Here is a 21,979-nt window from a genome sequence, read left to right on the forward strand (position 1 = left end):
ATTGATGATACTCGGTTGACCTTTATCTTATTTGAGAAGTTACCAGGACAGAGAGTGCTCTTTTTTTGGCCGCATATTAACGGTCATTACCATCTGTTGCCTATTGCGCTCTGCGCAGCTATTGAATGATATTCTAGTTTCCATGTTTTTTAGACTAAGCCGAGGCTATACTATGGTTTTTGGCCTCCACGTTATAGCATTTCAACCTTGTATTAATACTTCTTCAAAAACAGAGGCTACGGAGTAAATTTTCTTATATTGCACACATTTTATTCAGAGGTACGTTGCATATCTTCTATCTAAAAATATATAATTATTTCAAATTTACACAAAAAATAAAAATAAAAATCAGAGGCATGGTGCACACAGACCATGCACCATTTCAGTTGCGACATCTCTTTTAATATTCACAACAAGACAATCCAAACACTCAAACTGCAGTTTTATATATGGCACTCATAAAAGACAGCAGATTTGTTTGACATTATCCACTGGAGGAAATTCACGTAATGATTCACTGCAATAAACAAAAAGTAAAAACCCATGGATGTCACTAGTTTTTATTGTTTGGGGAGGCTTGGTAGTAGTCATCTGGACTGACTGTTTTCACCCCTCCAAAATAATCCAGCACCCACACCTGCAACACAATGTGGTAGAATAACATTAGCACGAGGCTGGAGCATTAAATACATAAATAGTTTATAACAGTAATTCTCAAACTGCTTGGTTGTCTGCAAAACAATGTTCAATAAATTATTATCCCAAAGGGGGGCATGGGGTAGACTGGTGAAAACCATCTTCCAGTTCAAACCCCAAGTCCTTAAAGGGGAAATCCACTGGTTTGGATTAAAAATGTATCCAATATAACATGTACTCTATTTTGACAATGTGATTTTAAATCCTGTCTCATTTGATGGTGTTTTATTTTTAGCGACAATTACGCATTTTCAGGGGTGCAGAGGCCCCGTAGCTCAGTGGTTAGAGCACTGGTTTGGTAAACCAGGGGTTGTGGGTTCGTATCCCACTGGGGCCTCCACTCCCTGAGAAGGGTTGCGTCAGGAAGGGCATCCGGCGTAAAAATTGTGCCAAACATATATGTGCGTTCATCTGAGATGACACGCTTTGGCGACCCCGAAAGGGACAAGCCGAAAGAAGAAGAAGAAGACGCATTTTCAGGCGTGCTGCCATTTTAGCGAGTCACATGACCTACGTGCACAGATGTGACGTGTTACATGCCGCAACAAAGGCTCAATTACATGGGACAGCTCACAGCTGTGTATAGAAGTATTCCTCTGTCTTCCCGATCAACCGAGCGGCCGAGCCGTGAGCTTGCTCAGCGAGCCCCGGACCTCGCTCGCCAGGGAGCGAGCTCACGGCTCCCCCGAGCCCCGGAGCTGTGCCGCTCACGGCTGTGTATGGAAGCATACCTCAGTCTTCCCGATGAACCGAGCGGCTCACGGCTGTGCCGCTCACAGCTGTTTATGGAAGCATTCCGCTGTCTTCCCAATCAACCGATACTGCTATTTCTTCATCAGATGAGGATAAAGCCGAGAAGTCAGCACTGGGCATCAATGGTGTCCCATGTAATCGAGCCTTTGTTGCGGCACGTAACACGTCACATACGTGCACATAGGTCATGTGACTCACGAAAATGGCAGCACCCCTGAAAATTCGTAATTGTTGATAAAAATCTCACTATCAAATGAGAGAGGATTTAACATCCCATTGTCAAAATACAGTACATATTACATGACCTCTTGGATACATAGTTAATGCAAACCAGTGCATTTCCCCTTTAAACCCTGACAGATTAGGTATTGCCATCCAACCTACCTGCGTCATGTTGAACTTGGCAAAGAACCAGTTATGGTCTGATGGCCATCCGATCATCTCGGGGTGTCGGCTGAAGAGGGCTTTCTTTGCAAACTCTGCCTCTGTGCCGTTTACCTGTAGAGCAAGTCCATGTGAATGGCCTGACGAGCGCACACACTAAAAACACGCGTGTACTGTTTGTGGGCACATGCCTCCATCACAGATCCCGACAGGATGACGTGCGCACACAGAGGACTCTGAGGGTCAAAGCCCTGCTGGCGGCAGTAGTCAGTCTGAGCCATAGACATGGACAAAGATGCCTGTTGATTCACCTGCACAGAGACAAGAAAGTTTCTTCTAGAACTCTAAAACTCGTTTTAATCATAACAGGAGGTGGAACAGTGGGTCAGGTGGTAAAGCATTGGCCTCACATTTCTAAGTTCCCGGGTTCAATCCTAAACCTGCCTGTGTGGAGTTTGCCTGCATGGGTTTCCTCCGGGTACTCCGGTTTCCTCCCACATCCCAAAAACATGCAACATTAATTGGACACTCTAAATTCCCGCTAGGTGTGATTGTGAGTGCGGCTGTTTGTCTCCATGTGCTCTGTGATTGGGTGGCAACCACTGTACCCCGCCTCCTGCACGTTGACAGCTGGGATAAGCTCCAGCACTCCCCGCGACCCATGTGAGGATAAGCGGCAAAGAAAATGGATGGATGAGTTTATCCCCAGACATACTGAATGAAGGCTTGTATATCGTGTATGTATATGTTTCGTCATTGAACTTTTAAATGAAAATGTTTTTTCGCACGAAAACCATTCACAGACACCAGAATGAGGGAGTTCTGAAATACTGTATGTTCACCAGGAAGAAATGCATAAGATATGTACAAGACTGTATATGATACAGTGAATTTCACCCACCACTAATAGATTGCGGCTTTGACTGTGTGGAGATTGTGAGGCTGTGCTCCGTCTTCATTGCGTGTCTATTATACTTGTAAAAACTACCCAATGTTTGGCAAAGCCTATATAATATAAGGTACACTATGTACAGTCGTCCGTTTTTGTTTTTTTTTTGTTGGATTATGCAGTTTAGGATTACACTACAAAAATACTACAACTGGTGGCAAACAGAAGCTGCAGTGCCCCCCGCAACACAAATTTTAGTGTGTAAGTTATTTCTGTTAACTCCATTGTCTACATTTAATTTCAAATTAGTGTCACCGTTCTTTGTTAAGAAAAGGTATATATCCAACTGTTAAGTCCCATGTCCATCATTAATATAAGACTACTATACCAAGTCAGCGTCCCAATTCATTTTATGCTGCCATGGAAGTTCTTAACTCAAATAATCTTGAAAAGATTCCAACTAATGTACTTATTTAACTGGAATTTTATGTATTGCATCTTTTGAAAACAACTTCATTGTTGCACTGCACATTTGTAAATGAATACACATTTCAAGTCACAAAAACAGCTGTAAATGTCATGTAGAAATGTTTATAGCTTTTGACGCCTCATATATTGGAGAGCAGTTTAAAAAAAACTGCGGGGCCATCACCATTTGAAGTCCCATGACAGCGTCTCCGATATGTGACTGTTAAAAGTGCTGAAGCACAGTTAAAAATCCGCTGAGTCATAGTGACACTCCAACTGTTGCATAAAGTCTACATGGAACGTACTGGCTTGATGAATATACTGTACGTAGGGAAAAAATATTTTATCAAGTGTTTACACAAATGCAAAACCATGCCTTGGTACTAATTTTTTTTTTAAAAAAAAGGGTTTAATGCTGCAACACAAATCTGCAACTGTCAATTTTAAATTATATGTGATATCACATGAATTATACATTATAGTATACAAGAAGGGGTGCAAAAATAGATGTACTGTTTTAAGACGCATTCAGACATCTTCATTATAATCCATTATCACACCTAAAAATGACTTACCACATACACGGATATTTGTCAACAAGGGTGAGCTGACCACCAAACCACACCCCAATAGAGTTTTTTCCTTCAGGGTGTTCTCAAAGATAAAGTTGATTCAAGAAAAAAATTGACTTTTGCTGACAAGAAAATTCATCAGAGAAGTGCCAAATTATGCTTGCTTGTAGAAACAACATGAAAGCAATATGCAATTTGAGCACATAAGAGTGGTGCCACAAGATACACGCAACCCATTTACGAGTTTTCCCAGATACGAGCCGTCGATCGCACGATTTTTTTTGCTTTGAGTTGGGAGAAAAACTTGAGATGTGAGCGCTGCACGGTGGCAGTGAACTCAACTTCACAACAAGCGGGACTAAATTGTTTCAAACTGAAGAAACAGAATTACTCATTGTATATATATTTTTTTAATACATGGGTTCTGTTGACTTAATACTGATATACAATGGGAAATACCATAGGCACATAGGATAACAATTCTAATCTAGATGCTGCAAAGTATGACTAATATTACTGCCGTACTGAGAAGTCGAGAGAGAAGTTCAAGTATGTCAGATCCGTATGCCTGTCTTACACTGCTCAAGGTCGCCAAGATGCAGACACGCAAGAATGAGCACCACAATATGGACTGAAGTAGAATGTGTTACAGAATGTAATTATTAATTCTATGTAATTGTGTTATTGTTGTAATTACACCATGCCAATAATATTAGTGATACTTTTCTCATGAAGAAACACAACATAGTTTTTTTTTTTTTTGGGGGGGGGTGTCTCTCACAGATTAATGGCATTTCTCTTCATTTTGATGGTGAAATCTGATTTAAGATACAGTATGTGATGAGTTGCAAGTGTGGTCATGGTACAAATTAAACTCCTATCTCAAGGCACCGCTGAATGTCTGGGTTTTTTTTTTTGTTTTTTTATCAGTCACTTAAAGAATGTTGTTTTTTTTTTTTTCTATAGGTACATCGAGGAAATGAATTCATACTTAACATGAAATGGATGGACATTATGCAGTCTTGCACACAAGGAAGATGAAATAACGTGCACTTTCTGGTTGAATACTTTTTCCTCAACTCCCATTTGATAGATGACTTACCTCCAAGTCCTGCACAGATATCTCCATGCGGGTCAAGTACATGTACGGCACCCCGGAGCCAAAGCCCGGTGGCCCGTCGCTCACCGAGAACACGTTGGAGAAGGGTTGCCCCACCACCGGTTCGTGGGTGCTTATGGTGGCCAAGGAGGCCCAGTCGCACTGGTGGACGACGAAGCGGGCGACCCGGGCAACCTGTTCGTGGGGGGGCAGGACCAGCCGGGTAGAGGCCGCGGCGAGTCCGAAGAGTAGCAGGCAGACATTCCTCAAGAGAGCGGTCATGGTGGCCGATAGAATCAATGCTGACAGCAGTTAGTTGAGTACTCAAATTTACACAAACAAACTTGCGGGGAGAACTTGTAAACAACTTGGAAACTGGAAAATCCGGTCCACATTTTCGAAATAAGAGAAAGAAGCACTTACTTCCGTTAAAAACAAAAATCAGGACTGAAGAACAAACAATGGTGAATAAGAAGATCCGGTCTATATTTTCGAAGTAAAAGAATAAATCCGCAATTACTTCCGCAAACAAACTGTACAAGGGATAAATAAACAACAAATAACTCAAAGTACACTTGAGGTCGCTGGCCGAAAAGGGTGAAAATTTATTGAAAAGACTACAGATATTTTTTTTATACACACATGTGCAATGACAGAGAACAGACAAAAATATTCAACTTAGTCTTGAAAAAAAACTCCAAATAATTCTGCTCTACATTAATACAATTCTTAATTATTCAATCCAAAATATGAACAAGGTGCAAATAACCCCCCCCAAAAATATTAAATATTAAAAAATACGCTTTCATTAAAATCCCAAGATATTGAAATTTGTAAGTTTCTTTGCTTTTCATTTTGTCAGGGCTGGATACTTGGTATCTTTTCATAGATTCTCAGGATGGACTGCAGGTGTTCATCAGCGAGGCGACTCCTATGAATAATATTTTTCAGAGAGAATTTGTGCTCTTAAGAGCACTCAGTTTGCGCTCGGTAAATGTCTTCGGACTACATGACCCAGAAGGCTTTGCGCGAGAGAGCGGAAAAGAGAGGATGCGTGTTGTAGTTGGATGACGAATGTGTTAGAGTTCTGCTAAAAGGCTAAAAATTGTATTTCTGTTGGATCCGCATCGTTGCGGCATTTGCATCTTTGCACACTCACGACTGCACATGATCCATACGTCCATCCATTTACAATATTGCTTATCCATACAAGGGTCACCTGTTCTTTCCTTATCGCAGCTGACTTTGGGCGAGATATGGGGGACACCCCGGAGCGGATACCAGTGACTGATATGTGTAAATTGAGTTATATTTCGATATAACCTTGTGAGGATAAGCAACCTGGAAGATGGATGGGTAGATATTTTTCAAGTCATGGTACCACCTTATTTTTTGTTTTTGTAGAGTAGATTTTTTTTTTTTTTGTCAAGAATGCAATTTGTCACTAAGCGTTACCTTTGTTATTGTTACTATGACACTTCTTGAAAAAATGTACGGTCCAACCGTCATACGTTTGGCCAATGAGTGACGGAACTGGACTGAACAACATTAGTTACAAATAAATAACAGCGTGGTGAGCAGCATTTACGAAGATATTTGTTAAATTGTATTTATATTAGCAGCGGCGCCATTGACAGAGTGACGTAATAGTGCAGCTTGACCCGGAAGTGACGCACTCAGGCCCGTCAGCCTGTGTTGATGTTTTGTGCACGAGCTATCGCCCGGGAAGACGGAGACGTCTTCTTTCTTTTTTTATTGTTTGGAAACGGGGTTCCGTCGAAACGTCGATGGGAATCGTCCTGTTGTCGACGGGGAACATTTGCCTGGTGATTCGCTGTTAGCCAGCCAGTTCGACGCCGAACACAGCCAATCTTTTGATCCAAAAGGCGGACTGACTCGTCGCCCTCTACCCCCCCCCATCCCTTCCCTCACCCTTCCTCCTTTCCCTCCTCCTCCCCACCATGACGATCCTACCCAAAAAGAAGCCCAGCTCTGGGGTGGGGGTCGCGGATCACGCTGATGACAGCGACCGCCGGAGCGTCGCAGACCCTCACCAACATCCGCACGCGGGGAGAACGGGAGCCAGGCCTCGGGCTTCTCCCCCGCCGTGGTCGTACCAGGCCGCGCCGCCCTCTGCCAGAGACGAGCGGCGCAGCATCGAGGCGAACTCCCGGCCGCAGCAGGCCTCTCCTCCGCCTGGCGGCTCTGTGGCCTCCACGGGGCCGTGTGACGGTCGGGAAGGCGGCGTCGGCGGCGTGGTGGCGACCTCCCGCGGGGACCTGGTGGTGCAAGCCGGCGTAGTGGGCTGCGGCGGCGGAGGTATCAGCGGCTGTTGCACCGGGCCAGGACTCAGCAAAAGGCGGCGGCAAGCGGGCACCTGCTCCGGCGCGGCGGCGGCGCTGGCCGGAGGTGGGCAGCCCGGCGTGAGCGGTCCCGGCGGCGGTGGCTCTAGCCAGGAAGCGGACGAGGGAGCCGGCGGCAACAATAGCGAGGACGAGTACGAGAACGCCGGCCGCCTGCAGGCCGTTGACCCGGCTACCGTCGAGCAGGTGAGAGCCGGCAGATCGGAAATCCGATTCCGCCTCGGGGTCTTCCAGGGTCACGTTTAAAATGGACTCTTCGGTAAGTGGGAGTGGGTGACGCTTGTTTTGGGTTCACATCAATCACTTCGTCGCCACGGCAACACGTCGTTGGGTCTCCCACATTCAAAGGCGCTTGTGGGGGGAAGTATTCCCGTTAATGTGGATTTTAATCTATTTTTCAGGTATCTTAACATGACTTGAATGGGCCTAATCATTATCATTTTTATCACTCCTGGTCAGTTTTTATATGAAATCCCTACTTTTCAATAGAGATACCCGTACTTGATACCTCTTCAAAATGGACCTTGCCATACATCGTATTTGTAAACAATAGACACCAGGGTACTTTCGTTAGGTGGGAGAACACACATACCCTTTCCAAAGAATTCTGATAGCTTGCAAATGTTTATTTCCACAATTTAATTGAAAAGTAAACATTTCATATATTCTCGATACCAGGCCCACAATTTAAACAATTTGTAATACTTGTTTATTTTTACATAATGTGGGTTTCTGGCTCATAAAACTTAAAATCTGTCATTTAAAAAAAATTACAAAACTGTGAAGAAATAAGGCCATTATTGCTTTAAACTGTCACACACTTATCATCTACTCAATTCGAAGCACCTGCACAGGTTTCCCCGGGTGTCGTTAAATTGCTTAGGCTTGGTTCAGTTTTCTCAATTTGGTTCAATATACGGAAGACCATCATTGATACACTCCATAGGATGGGTAAGCAACGCAAGTTTGTAGCTGAGAAGCTTGGCTGTACACAGTGTGCTGTGTCCTATCTTACCAACGGAAGGGCAAAATGCAGAAGAGAAGATGCACCACAAGAGATAACTGTTTACTTCTGCAGATAATTCAGAGACGATCCAAGAATCTAGCAGAGATACACAAAGAGGAGAGAGACAGGAGTCATAGCTTCAAAAACCACTACATTCAGGTGCATTCTGGGGATGGGATAGAACTGTCGGGTCAAACAACGTCTGTGCCTGACCCAACGTAGGAAATGTCTCAAGCAGGCCGAGGGGAAGGACTGGACTGTTGGCCAGTGGTCCGAGGGCCTCTTTTCCGATGGAAGTAAAATGTGCCTTTCATTCGCTGAGGAACAGAATCCAAGATACTTAAGGGCCAGTGTACAGTCAATCATAATTTGGGGTTCAATGTTTTTTTTTTAAACTTTGCTGTCTTGAATCCAAGGTCACAACAACAGTCTAGCAAAGTTTTAAAAGACTTCATGATTCCTTCTGTAGACAATTTCATTTTCCATCAGGATGTGGCCACTCCCCAAATCTCCAGAAGCACCACAACCACGTGTGCTGTCCATGCTATCACAGTTGTTGGCTGTCCACCCAAGTCACCGGATTTAAACCCCTTTGAGAACTGATGTTTTACCAAAAAGGAAAATGAGGGGTACCAGACCCACAAAGAAAAAATAGCAGCAAGCACAGTGGTACCTCTGTTTTCGAGCAAATCGCTTTTCGCACAATTTTTTTTTTTTTTTTTTTTTTAATTTATTTATTTATTTATTGTGCTTCGGTTTTCAAACGAAAATCAGTATTCGAACGCCCCAAACAAAACCTGGAAATTACAGAATGCGCACGGCTAGACCAGCTGACCCACAACGCACTTTGTTGTGAATTCCCACCCCACCGAAAAAGATTTTATGTGGCCCGTGATGCCAAGTCATATGTATCAACTTCCATGAATATTGTTAAAATCTGCACCAACATTTCAAATTGTCATATCACAAATGATAATGTTGAGATATTGCAATTGTTTTTATGTGACCGAACATCAACAATAATTGAAAATCCCATTAGCCTTGATTTCTGATTCCAAAATTAGTTCATAACTTTCATGTGAAAATACGATAAGGCCGTGTGAAGATTTTTATGGTTTCACAGTCATATAGGACCTGTGAGAGAAACTAACGACAACGTGGCCCGTGACAGAAATGAGTTTGACACCCCTGCTCTAAAATGTCTTAACCGATAGATGGATGCTGATTTTGGTCCGACTTCAACAGTGTGTGCATTTGTGTTGGCATGTGTGTAAACGTTAACACTGCCGGTTTGATATTGAGACACGCCATTGCTCCTGCCATCATGATTTTGATGTGAAGAGCGAGAAAATATGACAAGTTTACACAACTGTTGAACAAGCAAAGTGGTGGGTGATTGACATGGTGAGAAGCTCTTGCTTCCATGACGTCAGCAGTGCAGCGTGTTAAACAAGCTCACAGTCCCAGCTACAGATGAAGTTGAAAGTTCTCTTTCTTCATTGTAAATATCCATCTGTGTTCTTAGCCTCTTATCCTCACGAGGGTCGCAGAAGTGGCGGAACCTATCCCAGCTGTCAACGGGCAGGAGGCATGGTACACCCTGAACTGGTTGCCAGCCAATCGCGGGGCACATAGAGACAAACGGCCGCCCTTACAATCACACCTAGGGGCAATTTAGAGTGTCCAATTAATGTTGCATCTTTTTGGGATGTGGGAGGAAACCGGAGTGCCCAGAAGAAACCCTTGCAGGCACGGGGAGAACATGCAAAGTCCACACAGGGAGGGCTGGGCTTTAGCACGGGTCCTCAGAACTGTGAGGCCAATGGTTTCCAGCTGCGCCAATGTAAATATTTAAGATACATATTGTTAAGTCATTCAGTGAGTCAGTCCTTTAACCTCCATGACTGTTTTATGACCGCAAAGTTCGGTATAAGTAATTAAGCCACAATGCTTTCCACACTTAACGTGCCAGTAAAACTGTTTTACATAATTGCATTCAAAAATTTTCAAAAACTTTCATAAATTACAGAAACTTTGTTTTGCCGGCATATAAAGTAACATCAATCTTATTAATGTAGATGAAAAAAGTAATAATTAAAAACGCTTCTTACAAAAGGAAAATAAAAATAGTGTAATATGCAAGCGTATTGGCCTGAGTTTCCGCCTATGCGCTCAGGATAAGTCAGAGGAGTTGACGAACCCAGAAAAAAACACTCCCGTCGCTTCTGCTTTTAAGAAGTAATGGTATTCGTACTCCATTACAATGCTCTAAATGTCTCTCGCTACTTTTATTTATAAATTATTGTGTACCTTTTTAATCTTGTTTTTTTTTTTTTGTAGGACTACTTTTTACTTATACTTGAATAACATTACTGTGTAGTGACAGTACACTTGAGAAAAATCATTGGCTACTTTCCTCTCCTCTGTAGCAGACATCCACTGTTGCTCCTCTTATGTTTCGGGAACTTTTTATCCGATCAGATCAGCAAGTGTGGTATTTGCTCCAATGGTCTTTTGTATTTCCGTGTTGCGGTGCTTCGGGCTTTAACTCCCGTGGTCTTAGTGGAACCAATAAGTACACGTAACATCGTGACAAAAGTTGATCGGGTCATCCATCTTTTATCAATTAGGTAACTAGTTTATAGATGTTAATGTTGAATTTATTAACCAATGGAGTGATGTTGGGATTATCTCACAGCACAGTGCATGTATGTATTTACAACTGAAGCCAGAAGGTTACATATGCTGCAAAAACACACAGTTCATCTGTGGACAGATCTGAAAAGAGCAAGGCAACCGACAAGCCTGACTCAGTTACACCAGTTCTGTCTGGATGAATGAGCCAGGGTTCCACCAGAGTACTGTCAGACATTTGGGGATGGTTACCCAAAAGTCACGCAGTTCAAAGGTAATGCTACTCCTTACTAAGGAAATTATAAATATTTGACCTTGAAAAAAATAATGTATAATATTCTCTCTCTCTCTCTCTCTCTCTCTCTCTCTCTCTCTCTCTCTCCTCTCTCTCTCTCTCTCTCTCTCTCTCTCTCTCCCTCCCTCTCCCTCTCTCCCTTATATTATTGTGGCATTTCACAAAATTAAATAATTGCCCTGAAAGAGGAGCGGTTTAGTCTGGTTTGACTTCAAACACTGAGACGAAAAAAATGAAATGTGTGGTTTTGCACACTGTATGTAAACATTTGGCTTCAACTGTATGTGCGTGCCTTGCTTCGCCTGTGCAAATCATCTAAAATGAGAAGTGCGTGTGAGAGCTGGCAACAGTCATACAGACGTGTCAAGCCATGCAGATTGACGGCTTCCTTTTGGATGATAAAATATTGAAACAAGAGATGAGGTGTCGCACCAACGTGTAAACAGAATTTGGTTGTAAATGAGGACCTCCTGTACAATGTTTTCACTTCTCACCTTGATAATAATATTGTAGCCGATACGGGTTGAGTGAAAACATAATCTATCGGGGAAATAAATTCGGAGGAGTTGAACACTTGTATCCCACTTCCAGCTTCGTGTTTTTCTCGAAAAAGGGGCACCACGTTCCTTTTTTTTAGATGTTACACTTGTGAAAAAGGAATGATAAACTTTTAATGAGTCTCCAAAAATTGGAAGGTTGCCACACGTTAAATAGAGTTCTTGATGTACACAGGCTGTCGGTACTCAAAGTTAGACGCATCACAACACGCAGTAAAATTTTAGATGGAATTTAATACTATCTACATTAAACGTAGCTAGGACTGCAAACTACAAAAAGGGGAAAGAAACTAATGATAAAAGAGAAAATCATGCTTACAAAAATGGAAAAAGGCCGTGTGTGTGTGGGTGCTGGCCTAGAATAAATGTGTATTGGCGTTTAATGCATTTAAGTGAGAAGCTAGTAATTTTCTCAAAATTATTAGGCACTTGTTGTGGTTCCCTGTAGCAAGCATTGCAATTTGTGGCATATACCTGCAGATGGCATGGTCTTTCCCGGACCTCAGGAGCATGAAGGCAGCGTTGGTTAAAGCAGGAAGAATAATGGTAAAGGAAAAACCAAAACAAAACAAAACAAAACAAAGGGGCACTGGAAAGATTGTGTTACTGCCTTGTTTGGGGAGTTATGACTGTTTATCTTCCTGCCTGTTTTGTAACTTGCTGGCAACTTCAGAGCAACCACGCTCATCCAAAACCATACCAGGTCCTACCTGCTCTGATCGCCTAGCGGTCGCCACAAATTGGCTGGGAAGCCATGTCCATCCTCATCCCGGGCTGTGTGTCGGCGGTGACCGAGCCCGGACAAAAGAAAATGGGTTGGGGCGTGCCCCGGGGCCACCCGGCTAGTGTGTTGCCAGCAAGTGCTGGAAAACAACCCACATCAATACAGGAAAAGCAAGAAAAACAAGAGAGTAACCAAAAGAAAAAAAAAGTTGGTGTTTCAGTATGGATCCAAAAGAAGGAAGGGCAGGGGAAGACCACGCCCATGGCTTGAACTATTGTGAGTTTAAAATCATAAACGAAATCACTCACATGTTCTCACACAAATAATTATTTGACTTGGTCATGGAAGATGAGTTTCTTCTTGTTTTTCTTTCAACTTGTCGCGTTAGGGATTCACCACTGCGTGTCATATTTTTCCATCGAAGCCCATCTCATGCATCCTCCCCTGTAACACCCACTGACCTCATGTCATCCCTCACAACATCCATCAACCTTTTACCAATATACTCACTCTCGCCTCTGAACATGTCCAAACCATCTAAGTCTGCTCTCTCTCTAACCTTGTGTCCAAAACATCCAACTTTGTCTGTCCCTCTAATGAGCTCATTTCTGATCCTATCCAACCTGTTCACTCCGAGCGAGAACCTCAACATCTTCATTTCTGCCACCTCAAGTTCTGCTTCTTGTTGTCTCTTCAGTGCCACCGTCTCTAATCCGTACATCATGGCTGGCCTCACCACTGTTTTATAAACTTTGCTGCCCTTCATCCTAGCAGAGAATCTTCTGTCACATAAGACACCAGACACCTTGCGCCAACTTTTTCACCCTGCTTGGACCTGTTTCTTCACTTCCTTACCACACTCACCATTGTTGTGTATTGTTGAGCCCAAGTATTTGGAGTCATCCACCCTCGCTATCTCTTCTCCCTGGAGCTTCACTCTTCTCATTCATGCACATATATTCTGTTTTACTTCGGCTAATCTTCATTCCTCTCCTTTCCAATGCGTGCCTCCATCTTTCTAATTGTTCCTCCGCCTGCTCCCTGCTTTCACTGCAGATCACAATATCATCTGCGAACATCATGGTTAAAGGGGATATGAGTTGCTTACCATTCAAAATTACATTTGAAACCGCTTTAAGTCAAAATTAAAGCACAATTCTCAAAATCTGTTATTCAGAAATTGTTGTCAAAGCTTAGAGTTGAGATAGTGACACAGAGATCAAGCCATATATTTATAATAGTTCTGACTCTGACTTGTGACTGTGTGTGTGTGTGTGTGTTTGTCTGTGTCTGTGCACGTGAACGTCTTTATAGCAGGAGCACTGGTTCGAAAAAGCGTTGCGGGACAAAAAAGGTTTTGTCATCAAGAAGATGAAGGAGGACGGAGCTTGTCTCTTCAGGGCTGTTGGTGAGTCATATGCTTGCTCTGATGGCCACTAGGTGTCACTGTCATGTTTGGAAAACCAATGCAATTGACCTTTCTGACTGGTGATCCTAAGCTCCACCCCTCTTAGCAACATTTGCCATGTCCCACAAGCTTACAAAATGGCGACTGAACAGAACAAGTTTGAAGTCGATTATCTATCGTGTCTTCCAGATAATATTGCGGTGTGTTTTTTGCCAAATGCGTCAAACTTGTCCAATAGAGTTCTACAGAAAGGTCTCAACTATTTCACGCAAGGATATGTACACAAAATTAAGATTTTGGACGGAGCAGGACGCAATGTCAGAGTTACAGCGAAATGTTGGCAATCGATCCAGAAAAGTTTGACACCTCACAAACTTCATATGGAACTCCAACAGGATAAAATAGTGGAATCGTACTGCACATGCAAAGCAGGGTGAGTACTTTTTACATGGAAAGATCATGAGTAATATCATTGTAGTCTTTAAGTGAGTGAGGTTCGATTTTGTACAAGTGCATTTAAACAATGGTGATGAACTCAGTCAATACCATAGTCAGATGAAAAAGTTTGGGTCGTAATGGAACCCAGTGCTCTGTCTTAAAAGTCTGATGTGATACAAATAGGCAAATAGACACTTCGTCAACTGTGTTTTAGGCTTTGGAAAACCTAGCAGGATATCTTTCATCAGAATTCCACGTTCCCCAAGCACATTTGAGGACCATTTTCTTCGTAACATTAACTTTTCCAAGTACACGCTACTGACAACCAGGATTGCTTGTGGGACAACATGGCGGCATGGGTGTGTCAAGCCAGCGGTTAAGACAATGCGGCTATCTGATTGGCTATTATTTTACGAGTGATTGACGGGTCAGAAATGTCCATTGGAAATAGAGGTGAGTGATACTGCCTGTTTCAGTAGTGATCCAATTCCAAGCAAATACTTGGCTCGTATTGGGAATATCGATACTTTTCAATTATTAAAGTTATAGCTGTGATTTTTGGCACCCCATAAAGCTGAACATCAACACTACAAGAGTGGTCCGTCACTTCTATAGGACATGGGCTGTTCAGAGTCCACCTGTCCCTGTCACCCCTCTCTCACCAACAAAGTGGATAACAAGCTGTTGAAACTGTCTATTTCAATATCCAGCATACACATGCTCTCTCACCACTAGTGGTGTGGTAACTATGTGGAGACATGCATACATTTCCAAGTCCATCCTAAGCTCAAATGTACCTGGGTGAAATCCTTAAGTACGTTTGTGCCTCGCATTGGCTATTCAAATAAGCCAGTGTCTTTTAAAATACTGCATCGCTCTAATGTCCTGATTGTGTACCCGCCAGCTTCTTCCAACCTCAGATTTCAGGCGAGGGGGGATGGGAGGAAGATCTTGGCAGGGTGAGGGTTGGACTCCAACATTGACAATAGTCTCCGTCCATTCCGTCAGACCTATCTTTGCATTCGGGCTAGTTGAGAGTGAATTTTGCATTGGGCTTGGCTCCATTGGGGTAGGCAAAGGTGTTGGGGATTTAGCATGCTGGCTCATCTCATTTGTCATTTGCTCATCTGATTGTTTGGATGACCGAAATGAGTCTGTCTGCACCCTGTGTCTCCTTATCTCTTTTTCCTCCGATTGTTTGAGAACAACTGCATCCTTTTATCCTTCGTGTAAACATTCTCACTGTTTTCTTTTCGGCTGATGAATGATGTACACAGTAAAAAATGTTAGCAGCCAATAATTTAACCACTTGTCTATTTGACAGAAACCGTCTGCGTTGTAAAGATGTCTGCACAAAAAATACAGATATTGTCGATGAAACACAGATACTGCCGTACACACTTTGCTGAACCACTTATTTAATTAACAGAGTCTCGAGAAACAATAAGGTATTAAATTGATATATGAGTTAATCGCGTTACAAGTCTAGGCACGGAACAAATTTCACTCATAAGTTAAGGTACCACATTATATTTTTCCAAAAAGGACCTTGCAGCACATTTAGCTGGTTTTCCGCTGCACTTTCACGTCTTAACTGATTTTTATATTGTTTTCAGAACCTATCTTTTATTATTCCCTGAAATACTCACTAATTTGATTTGTTATGCTTAGGCTTCTCTGGGAAATTGGTGCCTAAAAACTGTTAAAATCAATTAAGGAGATTCATTTAGACAAAAAGTAATCTTTTGCCGCCATCTTGGGTCATCTTTAGGCAGTCAATACATCTGTCAGGGCTCACTCCCTATCAGTTTGGCAACTTCTGAAAAGCATCTCAAATTTCCCCTTGAAAAGAGAAAGGGATTTTTACTGTCACTTTGTCAACTGACTGCGATTGATCAGACAATCATGCAAGTAATATCCCTGGAAAGTTAGCTGGCAACATTAAATATGTGTGTGCATTTGTCAGCTGACCAGGTATATGGGGATCAAGATATGCACGAGGTGGTGAGGAAGCACTGCATGGACTACCTGGTGAGTGGAACTCCAACATCACTCTTAAATTACCTTAAAAAGGTTTTTCAATGGATCAAATACTTTATCAATGAATTCTTTACTTCAAATGTTTATAATTGCATTGTTTATATATACAATCCTGCCCACCATTATTGGCAGCCCTTCATTTTTTGGATAACCTGTAAATGTACCAAACTAATCTCATTAGGAGCTTATAAGTAGAGGTCCAAATTAATTTAACAAAAAAATATTTTTTTTCAACTTTGATTTTGCAATTTCAAAGGAAAGGCAAACAAAAAAACCGCATGTGCAGCTATGATGGCACACCTCATTAATTGGTTGCACACTCTTTGGCCGCATATTCAACTGTAAGGTTTTTTCACTTTTCAGTTGGTATTTTCTCTCTTTGCAATTTTTTCTAGTTTTCTGAACAGTTCTAGGGGTGAGCGTCCCCCCCAAAGATTTTCAATTGGAGTGAGGTCAGGACTCATTGCTGGCCATTTTGAAACAGTACATTTTTCCTTTTCTTCTTTTTCTTGGGAGATTATGGATGTGCAGTTTGGGTCTTTGTCTTGGCGGGGTGCCTCATTTTCTTACACTGCTTTTCAGTCCAAGATATTTCAGCAAAAAATATCTTGAATGTTTTATGATTTCATGATGGACTAATGACTGATTTCATGACGGAGGTTTCTGTTCAACACTCACTGTTAAATTTTATTTGTCTTGGTCCACTCCTGGTTGAAGAAGGATTCAGGTAGTGTTTTCTCTGCAACAGAACAGTTCAAGAAATATGTATTGAAATTTGGTAACAGGAGAAATAAAAGACATTTGTGGTACAAGTATGTGCCATGTCTATCCAAAAGATGTCATACTATAATAATATCAAAAGTAGTAAGTAATAATTAAAGGTAAGTTTAAAAAAGTAATGGCTTTTATGGCATAAGTGACTTTTTTTCCCCCCTCTGAATTTTTCTTTGCAGATGAAGAATGCCGACTACTTTTCCAACTACGTCACAGAGGACTTCACAACGTACATCAACAGGAAGAGGAAAAACAATTGCCATGGCAACCACATTGAGATGCAGGCCATGGCAGAAATGTACAACAGGCCAGTGGAGGTGTACCAGTACGGCACAGGTGTCTTCTTCTTGTTCTCTTTACATTCATTAAGTTATTAAAGTTAGTTATACTAAGGAGTGGTTTCCGTCTGGCCACTCTACCACATGCAAAGTTGACTGGTGGACTGGTGCAGAGAAGGGTGTCTTTTTGGAAGGTTCGCCTCGCTCCACAGAGGACTGTTGGAGCTCTGACAAAGTCATCGTCGGGTTCATGGTCACCTCCCTGACTAAGGCCCTTCTCACCTGATTGCTCAGTTTAGATGGACGGCCAGCTCGAGGAATAGTCCTGGTGGTTTTGAACTTCTTCCATTTCTAGATGATGAAGGCCACTGTTCTCATTGGGTGGGACGGTGGACCAGCTGTAGAGCAGAGCGTTGGCTTCACAGTTCTGAGGACCGGGCTTTGAGTCCTGGCCCCGCCTGTGTGGAGTTCACATGTTCTCCCCGTGCCTGCATGGGTTTTCTCCGGGCACTCCGGTTTCCTCCCACATCCCAAAAAACATGCAACATTAATTGGACACTCCAAATTGTCCCCCCGTGTGATTGTGAGTGCGACTGTTGTCTGCCTCCATGTGCCCTGCGATTGGCTGGCAACCAGTTCAGTTTGGACCCTGCCTCTTGCCCGATGACGGCTGGGATTGGCTCCAGCACTCCCGCAACCCTCGTGAGGATAAGTGGCTCAGAAAATGGGTGGATGTTTTCATTGGAACCTTCAAAGCAACAGAATTTATTCTGTACCGTTCCTCAGATGTATGTCTGGAGACAATCCTGCCTTGGAAGTCTACAGATTCCTTAGTAGTCTACTATTCCTTTGACTTCGTTCTTGGTTTGTCTTCTGACATGCACAGCCACATGCGGATCCTTATAGAGACCAGCGTGTGCCTTTCCAAATCATCCCCAATAAGTTTATCACATGTGGAATCCAATTTAGGTGTAAGAACCTCTCAGGGATAATCGGTGGAATCATGACCTCAATTTTGAGCATCATGGTGAAGTCTGTGAATAATTGTTGAATTCCTTTTTTTTTTTTTTTTTTTTTTAAAAATACATTTATAAAAAAATGTAACTACAAAATTCACAATGAAAATTAAATTGTCATTCAGTGGTGTTGCATGTAGAATTCTGAGAGGGAAAATGTGAATTTATTCAATTTTGGAATGAGCCTGTAACAAAATCCAAAAAAGAAAAGAAATCTGATTACATTTAATTAGTCTTATATACAAGGTAACAGCTGAATCCCATGTCACGTCATCTGGACGACCTCACCTTTGGAAGCCATAAACATTTAAAGTCATTCATGTTACAGTGGAACGTGATGATAAGGCAAAGATAATACCTACAAGTCATATACCTGTTCATAAAAAAAAACAATTTTATCCAATATAATAGATGGCGTAGTAGAATCCTTGATTAAAAGAATATTCAATAGTTGCAGGCAGCCCGACTTCGTTTCGTTAATTTCCTTGTACCTGCCATCACTTGCCTCAATGCTAAGCTCCTCCTCTTCCCACCACAGAGCCAATCAACACCTTCCATGGCATCCACCAAAACAATGACGAGCCAATCCGAGTGAGCTACCACCGCAGCATCCACTACAACTCCGTGGTCAACCCAAACAAGGCTACCATCGGGGTTGGCCTCGGCCTGCCCGCCTTCAAGCCCGGGGTATGCTCTTGAACACAGTTTTTCATTTGTCCTTTCATACGTACAAAGCAATCCCTGCTCTAACAGGTACACCTGAACAAATAAATGCCGCACCTGAAATATGCAAACTACACTTGTTTATCCCAGCCATGGAGGGGGCCAAACATTTGTTTGAGTTGTAAAACACACAGATAGGACGTCTTACCCAGGATTCATAGAAATAAAAATAATAAAATAAAGCTTCAATAATTTCTGTATTTGTATTAATCTTGAATTACAATCAAATCAATGAAAATAAAAACAAACCCAGCATACATATTTCATTGTTTCTGTTCCTAATACAGTAGATTTATCAGCCTTATTTACAGTTGTTACATTGACTTAGCAAGTTCTTTTTTTTTCCCTATAATTGGTGAGTTGCATGCCCCTCTATTGTTCTAGGTCAAATCCACCCTTGTCAAAGTTTAAAACAATCGGAAAAAAAAGTTCATTCTATCCATTTTCAACACCGGTTATACTGGTTAAGGTTGGAGGGCGCTGAAGCCTATCACAGCTGACTTCGGATGACAGGCGGACTACACCCTAAACTGATCGCCAGTCAGTCGCATGGCACATATAGACACTGCAACCATTCGCACTCTTATTCACACTGTCACTGAATGGGAACTTTAAATGTAAAAAAAGAAATGAAAGAAAGAAAAATAAGAATGATGATTAACAATAATAAGCGGTAGATGGGGGTCAAGTAGTGTTGTCATTTGAGGACCACATTTTGTATTACCTTGGGTTGTCTCTGAGTGATTAAAATTGGTTTGATGATTTGAAACCTTTGTGTGTGATAGAAAAAAAACTGAAATCAGGAAATGGGCAAAATCTTTGTCCCGGAACTATATGCTAATTAATCGCCCACTGTTCCGCCTAGATTAGCTGTTGTAATTCATTCTCACCGTCATGTCACCTATTAACATTAAAGACAATGCTTTGAGTAAGATGATTTCCATCTAATATGCAGCGGTAATTTGATGTAGGAATGCTCCAGCTCGGAATTGGGAGAGAACGTTTTTGTGGGTCTGTTTATTATGCGAATTAGCACAGCTATTTGGTCACATTGAAGCTGAGCTGTAGATCTACACAACTGGAGAAGGCTCACGTAACCAAAGATTGACCTGGGCAGCCACTCCTGTCACAACTATTTAGATACAATCCATGAAAAAGTAACTTGAACATATTATGTCCCCTTTAAAACTACGACCTTAGTATGCAGACCAGTCCCTGATGAAATCAGCCATCAAGACGTCTGAGGAATCATGGATCGAGCAGCAGATGTTGGAGGACAAGAAGCGAGCGAGCGACTGGGAGGCGACGTGCGAAGCCATCGAGGAGCAGGTGGCCAGGGAGTCGTACCTGCAGTGGCTCCGAGACCAGGAGAAGCAGGCCCGACAGGTCAGCCCTCACAATGGATACTATGATTTTGTAGCCTCAGTTTTATATTGAGATTCTATGTGCACAATAACAACAAAAGTAAAAATACAATGGTACCTTGAATTACGAGTGTCCCATCTTACAAGTTTTTAAAGTTATAGCCCATTGCTTGGTCGCCATTCATCTATTTGTTGTTTTTGCATTGCAAGCAAAAATTGGAGGTGAGTGTGAGCTTCGAATACAATCATTTGAGCAAAGTTAAAAAAAACATAGCACATCTAAGGTACAGCAATGCGTCCACATGTGGGCAAGGAGAGTCACTGTTGCCGATGCACCTTCAGGTGTTGCCTTAACGGAATATGGAGTCAAACAAGTACATCATAATAAATACAAAGTGAATAGCATCAATCTACTATCTTATATAAATTGTACAGTACTTGTTCACAGTATCATAATGTGAAATTGGTTACCATGAAATCAAATTGTAAACATACAAAATGTAAATATAAATCATAGGCCTAAAAATCATCTTCTAAAACAAAATGTTCTAAAGTGCCGAAATGTACAAGAAAAAGTTAAAAAAATAGCAGCATTCGCTAAAGGCACTTCCTGAATAACCCAAACATAGCACACCAGGTTGACTACTTAGCATTTCGCAACTTGTAGGTTCTTTAGTAAGAATCTGAGTTGTTTGAAATGCTTAGGTTTAATAGTACTTCTTTTTGCGGTGATCACATCGAATGCAGTCGAGAAAACCCACTCTATCTGATGGACGCATCACCAATTTAAAGGGTCTTCAGTGAGAGACAGGTGTGGGGATATCGCTTCATTTCCTCTACAGCCCTAGCATCAGGGGTCTTTGGTTCTATTGAAGCTTACTGTCACCGAACGACTGTCCCAGCAAAGTCACAAGCAGGGATGAGGTCTTTCTCTTTGAAGCAGGAGGGTCCATCCTCCACATTTGTTTCTTCTCTAGAAGTTTCTTTTCCCTTAGGTGCTTTATACACTTTTGTTCTCATTAACACTCATTTTGTTTGAATAAAAAATAAATACAATGATTCAGCACATTTTATCTTATGCAAAAGCTCATTTCTTGTAGGCAAAATGTTTTTTGCCGTGTGTTTTAATTTGTTGCTTTGTATTATGTTTTAATTTTACAATTTTTGATGAAACATTGTGAAATTACCTGCAAAGATACAGCCTTTTCTGTTTTCTTCTCTGTAGCTGACAATCTTTCTTGTTCTGTGAGAAAAGGCAGTCTGTAGGAAGGATATTTTCCTTCTCACTTTTTTACCCCTTGAGGAGATCTGTTTTCATGGCATCCTTGATCTCATGGATCATGAGTGAGTCTCTGATGGTATCAGTCATATTTAATAGGAGCTGCACATTTACTAGAGCAAAGAGAAACACTGTAGGATTTGTTTCCTCGAATCTCAAAGTGCTTGCCTCCTTTGTAACAAATTACAGGTTGTTGTACCAAGAACCTCTCAACTCTGT

The 21,979-nt window shown here is 42.0% G+C and overlaps 2 protein-coding genes across 3 annotated transcripts in view; one reads left to right on the forward strand and one right to left on the reverse strand.

Moving 5' to 3' along the window:
• Positions 1-268: 268 nt before the first annotated feature.
• On the reverse strand, positions 269-5,304 carry creg1 (cellular repressor of E1A-stimulated genes 1). Its single transcript, XM_061838048.1, has 4 exons — positions 4,865-5,304; positions 2,025-2,144; positions 1,834-1,947; positions 269-637 (listed from the first exon to the last, which is right to left on the reverse strand). The coding sequence occupies exons 1-4, from the start codon at positions 5,141-5,143 to the stop codon at positions 554-556; spliced, it is 597 nt and encodes a 198-aa protein (XP_061694032.1). The 5' UTR covers positions 5,144-5,304; the 3' UTR covers positions 269-553.
• A 314-nt stretch (positions 5,305-5,618) lies between these two features.
• otud5a (OTU deubiquitinase 5a) overlaps positions 5,619-21,979 on the forward strand; it is a 29,993-nt gene continuing 13,632 nt past the window's right edge. The window contains exons 1-6 of one of the 2 annotated variants that reach the window (XM_061838007.1): positions 5,619-7,410; positions 13,755-13,848; positions 16,253-16,317; positions 17,280-17,436; positions 18,933-19,081; positions 20,318-20,503. In XM_061838007.1, the coding sequence (XP_061693991.1) occupies positions 6,823-7,410; positions 13,755-13,848; positions 16,253-16,317; positions 17,280-17,436; positions 18,933-19,081; positions 20,318-20,503 (1,239 nt within the window). In that variant the 5' untranslated portion in view covers positions 5,619-6,822. Of the gene's footprint in view, positions 7,411-8,096; positions 8,176-13,754; positions 13,849-16,252; positions 16,318-17,279; positions 17,437-18,932; positions 19,082-20,317; positions 20,504-21,979 lie in introns of those variants that run through there. The other variant, XM_061838015.1, reaches the window with a different exon arrangement.

This window comes from Syngnathoides biaculeatus, chromosome 2 (assembly GCF_019802595.1).
Source record: "Syngnathoides biaculeatus isolate LvHL_M chromosome 2, ASM1980259v1, whole genome shotgun sequence".
Lineage (NCBI taxonomy): Eukaryota > Metazoa > Chordata > Actinopteri > Syngnathiformes > Syngnathidae > Syngnathoides > Syngnathoides biaculeatus.